Source organism: Kogia breviceps, chromosome 15 (assembly GCF_026419965.1).
Source record: "Kogia breviceps isolate mKogBre1 chromosome 15, mKogBre1 haplotype 1, whole genome shotgun sequence".
NCBI lineage: Eukaryota > Metazoa > Chordata > Mammalia > Artiodactyla > Physeteridae > Kogia > Kogia breviceps.
In genome coordinates, this window is record NC_081324.1 from 81,851,661 (window position 1) to 81,864,463 (window position 12,803).

Consider the following 12,803-nt stretch of genomic DNA (forward strand, 5'->3'; position numbering starts at 1 on the left):
AAAAACTAAAAATAGAACTACCATATGACCCAGCAATCCCACTACTGGGCATATACCCTGAGAAAACCATAATTCAAAAACAGTCATGTACCACAATGTTCATTGTAGCACTATTTACAATAGCCAGGACATGGAAGCAACTTAAGTGTCCATCGACAGATGAATGGATAAAGAAGATGTGGCACATATATATAATGGAATATTACTCAGCGATAAAAAGAAACAAAATTGAGTTATTTGTAATGAGGTGGATGGACCTAGAGTCTGTCATACAGAGTGAAGTAAGTCAGAAAGAGAAAAACAAATACCGTATGCTAACACATACATACGGAATCTGAAAAAAAAAAAAAAAAGGTTGTGAAGAACCTAGCGGCAGGACAGGAATAAAGACGCAGATGTAGGGAATGGACTTGAGGACACGGGGAGGGGGAAGGGTAAGCTGGGACGAAGTGAGAGAGTGGCATGGACATATATACACTACCAAATGTAAAATAGATAGCTAGTGGGAAGCAGCCGCATAGCATAGGGAGATCAGCTCGGTGCTTTGTGAGCACCTAAAGGGGTGGGATAGGGAGGGTGAGAGGGAGGAGAAATGGGGATATATGTATAGCTGATTTACTTTGTTATACAGCAGAAACTAACACACCGTGGTAAAGTAATTTTACTCCAATAAAGATGTTAAAGCAAAAGAAAACTAATAAGAAAAATAAACTCAAAATGGATTAAAAACCTAAATGTAAAAAAACCATAACATTCCCAGAAGAAAACACTCTTTGACCTAAATCACAGCCATATTTTTTGAGTCTGTCTCTTAAAACAAAGGAAATAAAAGCAAAAATAAACCAATGGGACCTAATTAAACTTAAAAGCTTTTGCATAGCAGAGGAAACCATGGACAAAACGGAAGATAACCTACTGAATGGGAGAAAACATTTACAAATGATATCATTGATAAGAGGTTAATATCCAAAATATATAAACAGCTCATATAACTCAAACAAAAAACAGTTAAAAAAATGGGCTGAAGACCTGAAAAGACATTTTTCCAAAGAAAATATACAGATGGCCAACAGGAACATGAAAACATGCTCAATATCATTAATCATCAGCGAAATACAAATCAAACCCACAATGAGATATCACCTCACACCTGTCAGAATGGCTATCATCAAAAAAGACCACAAATAACAAATATTGGTAAGGATGTGGAGAAAAGGGAACCTTTGTACATTTTTGATGAGAATGTGAATTGGTGCAGCCACTGTGGTAAACAGTATGGAGGTTCCTCAAAAAACTAAAAATAAAACTACCATATGATCCAGCAATTCTACTCCTGAGTATATATCCAAAGAAAATGAAAACATTAATTTGAAAAGATATATGCATTCCAATGTTCATAGCAGCATTATTTACAACAGCCAAGACATGGAAGCAACCTAAGTGTCGATCAAGAGATGAATGGAAAAAGAAGATGTGGTACACACACACACACACACACACACACACACACACACACACACAGAATGGAATACTACTCAGCCATTAAAAAGAATGAAATTTTGCCATTTACAACAACGTGGATGAACTTGGAGGTTACTATGCTTAGTGAAATAAGTCAGAAAGAGAAAGACAAATACTATATGATATTACTTTTCTGTGGAATCTAAATAATAAAACAAACTAGTGACTATAACAAAAATTAAAACTAAATATAGGGAAGACATTACCTAAAAAGAAATGAGAATTAAACCGATAGCAGATCCCTCAACACAACAAGAGAAAGCAGAAAGCAATGAAAATAATTTTTTTTTCTGACCAAGTCACTATTTAAGAAGAAAAACAAAGATGGTTTACTTTTGGCAATGATTCTTTACTGAGAGAACTACTAAAAGAAAAAAAAATAAAACAAGGAAATTTCATTTCAGGAAGAAGGAAACTGAATCCAGAAGTAAGGAATAAAGTACATGAAGCAATGGTGAGAACTGCTAAATATGTGGGTAAATCTAAACAGGAAATGACTGTATGAAGTAGTAATTACAACAGTAATGACCACCATGACAACCACTTTTAGAGATGAAGAAATAAAATGGAAATAAAATACCACAGGATAACAACTCATGTGTCAGGCAGGAGAGGGTGTTAAATTATTCTAAGGTTCCTGTATTGTTCAGGAGATTAACAACTGTTCAGCTGATAAACTTTAGGCAGGAAAAATATGTTAAAAATTTAAGAGTAAACAATATCAGAATAGACAAAGATAGAAAAGGAAATAAAGGGAAAAAAGAATATAAAGAAAACAGGATTGGTGCAACAGAGGGCAGAAAGAGGAAAAGAAACATAGAAAAGCACATTACATAGGATGTACAAAATAGAAATAAATTCCAATGTATCAATAATAAAAGTAAATGTAAATGGGACTAAACTCACCAATTAAAAGACAGATTCTCACACTGTAAAGCAATTATAGTCCAATAAAAATTTTTTTAAAAAAAGATTCTCAAACTGGATGTAAGAAACTATATCCACACAAAATCCAACTATCTGCTATTTATGAGACTTACATAGGAGAAAAATAAGGACATAGAAAGCTGAAAGTGAACAAATAAAAAGACATACCAAGCCACACTAATCATAAGAAAGCCGCCACACTTACGTTAAGGGCAAACAAAATAAGGCTCCTAGACAAAAAGCACTGGAAGGAATAAAGAGTCATAAAATAATGATAAAATGAATAATTTTAAGTGTTTTTTTTTTTAAAACCAGGAATCTTTAAATTGTGGTAAAATACACAAAAAATTTACCATTTTAACCTTTTTTTTTTTCTTTTCCTTCGGTACGCGGGCCTCTCACCACTGCGCCACCAGGGAAGCCCCTGAAGCCCCTGTGAATGTTTTTAATACAGCTGAACTGTAGCCTTAAAAATGGTTAAAATGGGGCAGTGGTTGAGAGACCGCCTGCCGATGCAGGGGACACGGGTTCGTGCCCCGGTCCGGGAAGATGCCACGTGCCGCGGAGCGGCTGGGCCCGTGAGCCATGGCCGCTGGGCCTGTGTGTCCGGAGCCTGTGCTCCGCAACGGGAGAGGCCGCGACAGTGAGAGGCCCGCGTACCGAAGGAAAAGAAAAAGGATATATAAGAGGACAAGGATAAAATGAAAGATGAACACTGTTCAGCTGTTAATAATAGGATAATGGGTGGCGTAGTAAAGATGTTAAGCAGCAGTCGCCAACCTTTCTGGCACCAGGGACCAGTTTCGAGGAAGGCAATTTTTCCACGGACCAGGGCAGGGCGGGGATGGTTCAGGCGGTGATGCCAGCGATGGGGAGCGATGGGGAGTGGCAGATGAAGCTTCATTCGCTTGCCTGCTGCTCACCTCCTCCTCTGTGGCCCGGTTCCTCACAGGCCACAGACCAGTAGCAGTCTGCAGCCCGGGGGTTGGGGACCCCTGAAGTAAAGTACCCCAAGTACCCATAGCCTCTCCAGAAGGCAAAATCTCTAGGCAGCCATATTTAGTACCATATCAGCCTGCTTTCCTCTGACCCTCACCCACAAGCATAGCCGGCTACACTAAGGATGGATCCTCGGTCTGACCTGAGCGTAGCCAGTAACCTCTGAGGTAGTCTGGTGTGGAAAACTGCCCCCCAAAGAGGGGAGCTGTACCAGGAGTTTAAATTAGAAAAGGCAGAGAAAACAGGGCAGTTATAGTGAAAACTTCAACATGTATGTTGAGAGAAAGGCTACAGTGTGAGATATGAACAACGAAGAGCCATAAGCGAGCTAAGGTTACCAGTATGCCAATCCAAAGAATGAGGAGAAACTAAAAGATGGAGAAAAGAAACACAGGCAGACACACAGCTGGTGGCAGGCACAGTGAGAAGCCAATACAGAGTGATTCACTGAGTCATGTTATTGGTGTAGTATGAGTATGAAGAACTTGGCTCTGCCATTTACCAGCTGTGTAACCTTGGGCAAGTCCTTTACCCCTCTGTGCCTTTATTTGCTCATTTGTGTAAAGGGTGGTTTATCTAACTGGGTGGTTACGAGGCCTGAATGAGTAATGTAACAATGCCTGGCACACAGAAAGCACTTGATAAATGCTATTACTATCACATTCATCATCATTATTCACAAGCTCCCGCTAAGGTTCCTGAAGCTTCCCTGAACCAAAATGCTCGGGTAGAGAAGTATAGTACCTCTACCTGCTCCAGAGAGACTATAGTTCTGATCCTTGGATTTCCATAACAGCATATTTCCTTTAATGTTCTAAATATCCTTTCAATAAAACTCCTCATTTAAAATGTAAATGGACTTAATGAAAGAACTACAGGCATACCTTAGAGATATTGTGGGTTCTGCCCCAGACCACTGCAAAAAGGTGAATATTGCAATAAAGCGAATCACATAAATTTTTTGGTTTCCCAGTACATATAAAACTTATGTTTATACTATACTGTAGTCTATTAAGTGTGTAATAGCATGATGTCTAAAAATGTATATATTTTAAAATACTTTATTGCTAAAAGATGCTAACCACCATCTGAGTCTTCAGCAAATCAATTTTTTTGCAATAGTAACATCAAAGATCACTGAGCACAGATTACCATAACAAATATATAATAGTGAAAAAGTTTGAAATATTTCAAGAGTTACCAAAATGTGACACAGAGACATGAAGTGAGCAAATGTTGTTGGAAAAATGGCACCGATAGACTTACTTGACACAGGGTTGCTACAAACCTTTAATTTGTAAAAAATGTAATAAAGTGAAGTATGCCTGTATTTACAAACAGATTTATTTTACTATATTTTATTTTATTATATATTTTATTTTTACTATTAGGGAGAAATTTTACCATCACCAGAAATACATATAAGTGTTTCCTTTTGTCTGCAAGTTGCTGACTCAAGAAAAGCATTAAGAAAATCAATTCTTTAGAAAGTACCCATGAAAACAATCCTTGATGTCCTCAATCTGAAAACCCCACTCAAAAATCTCCTTTCTGAAATCTTCCTTTCCTGACAATCATTTCATTTCCTTCTTTCCTTCATTTCCTTCCCTTTTCCTTATCAGTTAAGTATATGATTCTGATTATATTTTTTCTATATTGTTCTTAGGTTATCTTTTGTTTTTCTTAATTTCCTCGTGTGTTTGTTCCATCTCACCTATGACAGTATGAACCCCAGAGAACAGGGACTTGTCTCTTCCATTTCTTTCGTGGCAGCAGGAGTGTAAAATGAAATAAGCAGGAGATTTAAAATAAGATGCTAGAGATGCTAGAGTCAAGCCCCAACTCTCTCACTTCCTACTTCTCTCTTTGGATAAGTCACTCAACCTGTCTCAGACTCCATGGCATTTTCTATAAAAAAGGAAACAATATCCATCTGATTGCAAAGTCCGTGTGTTTTCTCACTCTGCTTCTCTGACTCTGATGGATGGCATTCATGAAGAGTTTTATAGTTCCATCCTGAGGCACATGCAGTACAGCTCACATTCAAACCTAAAATTACTACGTGGAGAATGATAAAATAACAATTGTTAATGACAAATGGCGAAGGCCACTTGATCTCGATTTGTGGAGGGCATTTACCTTCTCACAGTTTATCTTTAAAGCAGTGCCTGGAATTAGCTTCCAAGTAACTGTATTTCATCACTTAATCATAAGCCATCATGGTTTGCCCCCCCATCCTGCTCCTCAGCAAAGCAAGTTCATTAATCTAACTTTAACTTGTCACCACTCGTTGGCAGACTCTGAATTTTTACCTGGCCACAGAAGAATGTGACTTCATAACTCTGACATGAGTATGATTTAAAGCAAAAATCTCACTTGGCTGCACTTGTGATTTTAGCTTAAACTTCTTCCTCTCCTTCTCTCCCCTGTCCCCGCCAAAAATTTATGACAAAACAAACAGCATAAATTAAACAAAAACTGTTGTAGGTCACATTATTATTCTCTTTTGCAGAATCATATAAAAAATAATAAGTTATTTCCAGAAATTACCCAAGTAAAATATTTGGGATTCTAACTAATACATCCGAACACGAGAGAGTATTAAAAGTATCACAAAATTACCACCTGGGGGGGTGGGACAGGGAGGGTGGGAGGGAGAAGCAAGAGGGAGGAGATATGGGGATATATGTATATGTATATCTGATTCACTTTGTTATAAAGTAGAAACTAACACACCATTGTAAAGCAATTATACACCAATAAGGATGTTAAAAAAAAAGTATCACAAAATTAAATTCACTTACTTGACATTTCTGACGCAATTGTCGTAGTTCTTTTATAACTGGAGCTAGAGCTGATTTCTTTTCAGATACCAGAGAATTTAGTCTTTTTACCTGTCATTTAAGCAAAATATATGACAGCTAAGAAAAGAATTCAAAAGAACAAAAATACCATAAAGATATTTATTGAAGTGTCATATATGAGTGAAAAGAACTATAAATTCCTTCAATGGCAAACAATGGGGAAGTCATTTAGTAAGTATTGATTCCTCAGTAAGAAGGAATATCATTTAACTGTTCAAAATGTCAATTATTAACACTGCAAACCATTATGGGAAAATATTTACAATCTAGCACTGAATAACTGAAACAAATTACAAAGTTGCCTTTATACAGCTTTGTATTATGTAAAAAGTATACAATTATGTAGGTTATATAAAATACGCATAAACATAGATGAAGTGATATTCAAAATACTTAATAACCCAAAAGGTATAAGTAATGACCAATCAGAATGGACACCAGCCATAGAGATGAACAGGGTCTTGGAGGCCTCTGCTATACTAAATGTTCATCTTTATAGGAGTTAGAATGTGGTGAAATCCAGAGGGTTCTGGGACCAATGTGGACAAGACAGGTGGAGGTGGATATTCTGAGAGTTTGGGGCAGCAGCTATTTACCAATAAGTAGTGAAAGATTTCAACATTTTAATGCCTGATGAAGCTGTATCTGTGCATTCTGGCTGAATAGCAGTCCTGAATACAGAAAGATACTAAGGACATACACAAAAATGAAATAATTGTATTAAGTAGCATGATTTGGGAAAATGTGTTTTTTATCTTAAATATTTCTTTAATACCATGTAACTTTTTTTTTTTTGGCCGAGTTGTGCAGCATGTGGATCTTAGTTCCCTGACCAGGGACTGAACCCATGCCTCCTGCAATGGAAGCACAGAGTCTTAACCACTAGACTGCCAGGTAATTCCCAATGCTATGTAACTTTTACACACTTCAAAAACCACAAAATTGAACAACCTCATTAGCATGGAAAATTCAAAAGAGAGTGATAAAGACAGATGAAAGAATGTAAAGAAAACAATGCACATAAATGAAAATTTGAATGTTTCACTGAAAACAGAACACAAAAATATCTGCCTCAGAGGTAGACAATAAAACAAATAAACAAACAAAGCCTGGGTAATCACCATTTCAGACATGTCATCCAGTGTTCGTCCTTTCACTTCATCAACTTCACTCTTCAGGGCGGATACTCTTTCTAGCTCTTCTTGGGTGTAACTATATCCAGATATACCCTTTTTCTCCTCAATAGTTTGCTAAAGTAAAGAATAAAATAGGTGTAAAAAATGGGGTCCACAAAATGGGTGTCAAAACCTTGATGATTCCATAAGAAGTATACAGAAACATAAGAAGTATATAGATTTAATAGGTAACAATAAAGTCGTAAAAAAAATAAAGTAGTTTAGAATCCTAAAGAACAATCTTTATTGACTTCAACAATAATTACGTTCCTTTATATGTTATAAACGTATACTAAGTTTTACTATGGTATCTTCAGGTGCATAGGAAGTAGTTATAATTTTAGACTTTAGAATAATGCTATGTAGTTGGCACAGAATCTCAAACATAGGATGCACTCACTAAATATTTGGTGAATGAATGAATTCTCAAGTGATCAACTGCACATATTTGCTCACTCATCCAATATGTATTACATACCTTAATGTGCCAAGTACAGTTCTAGGCACCAGATATGCTGCAGTGAACAAAACAGAGCTAACTCCTAGTGATAGTAAACGGGCAATAGGTAAACAAGTAAAATACATATAGTGTGAGGTAAGAGTGGGGTTGGAATCTTAAAAAACAGGGTGGTTAGAGAAGGTCCTTCCTGAGAAGATGACACCTAGTAAAGTCCTAAAGGAAGAGAGGGAGTAAGCCAAAGAGATACCCAGGGGATCAGCAAGTGCAAAAGACATGAGGTAGGAGCACACCTGAACTTTTCAAGAAACAGCTCGATGGGAGGAGCTCAAAACGGAGTGAGAATGAGGTGGAGGTTGGGGAGGGATCATACAGGACTCAGCTGGTTTGCTGCAACAGTCTCAGCTTACATCTATTGTCTTTTGCATTCTCAAAAGTGTCCTAGTTTAGATGATAAATTATATCGTTACCTTATGTTTTAGGCTACTGAAAGAGCTTGGACTTATTTTAAATGAAATGGGAGGCTTGCTGAAAGATTCCAAGTAAAGGAATTTCTTTTTTTTTGGCTGCACCGTGCGGCATGTGGGATCTTAGCTCCCCAACCAGGGATCGAACCTGTGCTCTCCGCATTGGAAGCACAGAGTCTTAACTACTGGACCTCCAGGGAAGTCCCCAGAGTAAAGGAATTATTAAACGAAAACTTTAACATCTGTGCTGAGATCAAACTATAGAGGGGCAAGGGTAGGGGCAGAGAAGCCAGTTAGAAGACTATTCCAATAATTCAAGTTAGAGATGATGGTAGCATAAATCAGGTGGGAACAGCAGAGGTGATAAGTGGTTCTGTATATATTTTGAAGATAGATCCAACAAGATATTATGACAGGTTAGATGTAGGGTGTGAGGGAAAGTGAGGGGTAAAGAATGACTCCAAGATTTTCAGCCTGAAGAACTGAGAGGATGGAGCGCCCATTTGTTGAGATGAGGAGGACTTGGGAGGAACAGGTGAGGGAGTAGTAAAGATCAGAAATTTAGTTTTGGACATGTTAAAAATCAGAAATCTCTAGTAGAAATCCAAGGGAGTTCAAGATGTTATATACACAAGACTGGAATTTGAGAAGCAATCTAGGCTGGAGATACAAATTTGTGAGTTGTCTGCACAGACAATATCTTTAAAGCCATAAGAGAATAAGATCACCAAGGGAGTGAGGGTAGAGAAGAGATCCAACAAGGCCTAAGCCTGGGAACTCAAACATCTAGGCTTTGGAGAAATGAGAAGAAATCCGCCAGGGAGTAGGAACAGGAGTGCTAGTAAGGGAAAAACAAGGAGGGTGCAGTGTGCTAGAAGACAAGTAAAGAAAAATTTTACAGAAAGAGGGAGTTATGAACTATGTCAAACACTGCCAACAGGAAGATAACTAAAATGAATCTGTATGCACTAATCTCAGGATATTTTCAGTGGATACTGTGGGTGCTCTGCCCTAATCTGCTTATTGTGTCAGCATACCCATCCCCTAGCTGTTGTGAGAATCGGTATTTTGATGGTTTACAGCTGTCCCTTCTTCAAAGTGTAACCTTGGTTTAACAGGAACTGTATCACACCACTTCTTGGGTGGTAGTAAGAGGGTCCATAGCAAATTACTGACTGACACAGAGGTCCAAAGGGGTAGCCCTCTTGCCTAAAGATGAGACCAACTTTGTGATGCAATTTATGCTCCAGAGCTCCTGATGCAATCAGAATGAAATTGGACTCCAACTGAATCCACTTTTTCCTCCTGCTTCATCCTGTTTCCTTTATTTCTTTTTTCCTAAGAGCACTCACTGAATTAATCACATGAGGAGGAATAAGAATTCTTGCTTTAGGTTCTGCTTCTAGAGAGAACCTAGATAACCTGATCAAATTACAAGGATGGGCTTCTAGAGTAGGATAACTCACTGGGTGAATGGAACTGAGAGCCCTATCATTGGGGGCAAGCAGAGTATCGTTAGTCCTAGGCATGTTATAGAAGTACAATTGCTAAGACTGGTGAACTAGGGCAGAATATAGGTGGAAGGGGTTATGGTGGGCATGACAATGGAAGGCTTGAATCTCCTTCAAGAGAGTTTGCTGAGAGGAACAAAGTTGACTGACAGTCATAAACGCTGCCCCTCTGGGGCAGCACATTAAAAGGATCATACAGGGGCTTCCCTGGTGGCACAGTGGTTGAGAGTTCACCTGCCGATGCAGGATCGTACACCATGATCAAGTGGGGATTATTGCAGCGATGCAAGGATTCTTCAATATATGCAAATCAATTAATGTGATACACCATATTAACAAACTGAAGGATAAAAACCATATGATAATCTCAATAGATGCAGAAAAAGCTTTTGAAAAATTCAACACCCATTTATGATAAAAACCCTCCAGAAAGTAGGCATAGAAGGAACTCACCTCAACATAATAAAGGCCATATATGACAAACCCACAGCCAACATCATTCTCAATGGTGAAAAACTGAAACCATTTCCACTAAGATCAGGAACAAGACAAGGTTGCCCACTCTCACCACTATTATTCAACATAGTTTTGGAAGTTTTATCCACAGCAATCAGAGAAGAAAAAGAAATTTAAAAAAAATTTTAAAAATCCAAATCAGAAAAGAAGAAGTAAAGCTGTCACTGTTTGCAGATGATATGATACTATACAGAGAGAATCCTAAAGACGCTACCAGAAAACTACTAGAGCTAATCAATGAATTTGGTAAAGCAGTAGGATACAAAATTAATGCACAGGAATCTCTTGCATTCCTATACACTAATGATGAAAAACTTGAAAGAGAAATTAAGGAAACACTCCCATTTACCATTCCAACCAAAAGAATAAAATACCTAGGAATAAACCTACCTAGGGAGACAAAAGACCTGTATGCAGAAAACTATAAGACACTGATGAAAGAAATTAAAGATGATACAAACAGATGGAGATATATACCATGTTCTTGGATTGGAAGAATCAACATTGTGAAAATGACTATACTACCCGAAGCAATCTACAGATTCAATGCAATCCCTATCAAACTACCAATGGCATTTTTCACAGAACTAGAACAAAAAAATTTCACAATTTGTATGGAAACAAAACGACCCCAAATAGCCAAAGCAATCTTGAGAAAGAAAAACTGAGCTGGAGGAATCAGGCTCCCTGACTTCAGACTATACTACAAAGCTACAGTAATCAAGACAGTATGGTACTGGCACAAAAACAGAAATATAGATCAATGGAACAGGACAGAAAGCCCAGAGATAAACCCACACACATATGGCCACCTTATTTTTGATAAAGGAGGCAAGAATTATCAATGGAGAAAAGACAGCCTCTTCAATAAGTGGTGCTAGGAAAACTGGAGAGCTACATGTAAAAGAATGAAATTAGAACACTCCCTAACACCATACACAAAAATAAACTCAAAATGGATTAAAGACCAAAATGTAAGGCCAGACACTATAAAACTCTTAGAGGAAAACATAGGCAGAACACTCTATGACATAAATCACAGCAAGATCCTTTTTGACCCACCTCCTAGAGAAATGAAAATAAAACCAAAAGTAAACAAATGGGACCTAATGAAACTTCAAAGCTTTTGCACAGCAAAGGAAACCAGAAACAAGACGAAAAGACAACCCTCTGAAAGGGAGGAAATATTTGCAAATGAAGCAACTGACAAACGATTAATCTCCAAAATTTACAAGCAGCTCATGCAGCTCAATATCAAAAAGACAAACAACCCAATCCAAAAATGGGCTGAAGACCTAAATAGACATTTATCCAAAGAAGATATACAGATAGCCAACAAACACGTGAAAGAATGTTCAACATCACTAATCATTAGAGAAATGCAAATCAAAACTACAATGAGGTATCACCTCACACCAGTCAGAATGGCCATCAACAAAAAATCTACAAACAATAAATGCTGGAGAGGGTGTGGAGAAAAGGGAGCCCTCTTGCACTGTTGGTGGGAATGTAAATTGATACAGCCACTATGGAGAATAGTATGGAGGTTCCTTAAAAAACTAAAAATAGGGCTTCCCTGGTGGCGCAGTGGTTGAGAGTCCGCCTGCCAATGCAGGGGACACGGGTTCATGCCCCAGTCTGGGAAGATTCCACATGCTGTGGAGTGGCCAGGCCCATGAGCCATGGCCACTTAGCCTGTGCGTCTGAAGCCTGTGCTCCGCAATGGGAGAGGCCACAATAGTGAGAGGCCCATGTTCCGCAAAAAAAAAAAAAAAAAAAAAAAAAAAAAATACCAACTAAAAATAGAACTACCATACAACCCAGCAATCCCACCATTGGGCACATACCCTGAGAAAACTATAATTCAAAAAGAGTCATGTACCAGAATGTTCATTGCAGCTTTATTTACAATAGCCAGGACATGGAAGCAACCTAAGTATCCATTGACAGATGAATGGATAAAGAAGATGTGGCACATATATACAATGGAATATTACTCAGCCATAAAAAGAAACAAAATTGAGTTATTCGTAGTGAGGTGGATGGACCTAGAGTCTGTCATACAGAGTGAAGTAAGTCAGAAAGAGAAAAACAAATACCGTATGCTAACATATATATGGAATCATAAAAAAAAAAAAAAAGGTTCTGAAGAACCTAGCGGCAGGACAGGAATAAAGACGTAGATGTAGATAATGGACTTGAGGACACGGGGAGGGGGAAGGGTAAGCTGGGACGAAGTGAGAGAGTGTCATGGACATATATACACTACCAAATGTAAAATCGATAGCTAGTGGGAAGCAGCCACATAGCACAGGGAGATGAGCTCCGTGCTGTATGAGCACCTATGGGGTGGGATAGGAAGGGTG

At 38.1% G+C, this 12,803-nt stretch overlaps 1 protein-coding gene across 12 annotated transcripts in view; it reads right to left on the minus strand.

Annotated features, from left to right (window-relative positions):
- Positions 1–12,803, minus strand: part of IFT81 (intraflagellar transport 81) — a 190,913-nt gene that overhangs the window by 16,473 nt on the left and 161,637 nt on the right. For all 12 annotated transcript variants that reach the window (XM_067015032.1, XM_067015037.1, XM_067015036.1 and 9 more), the window contains 2 exons: positions 7,433–7,561; positions 6,252–6,341 (listed from right to left, as the gene is read on the minus strand). In XM_067015032.1, the coding sequence (XP_066871133.1) occupies positions 6,252–6,341; positions 7,433–7,561 (219 nt within the window). The remainder of the gene's footprint in view (positions 1–6,251; positions 6,342–7,432; positions 7,562–12,803) is intronic.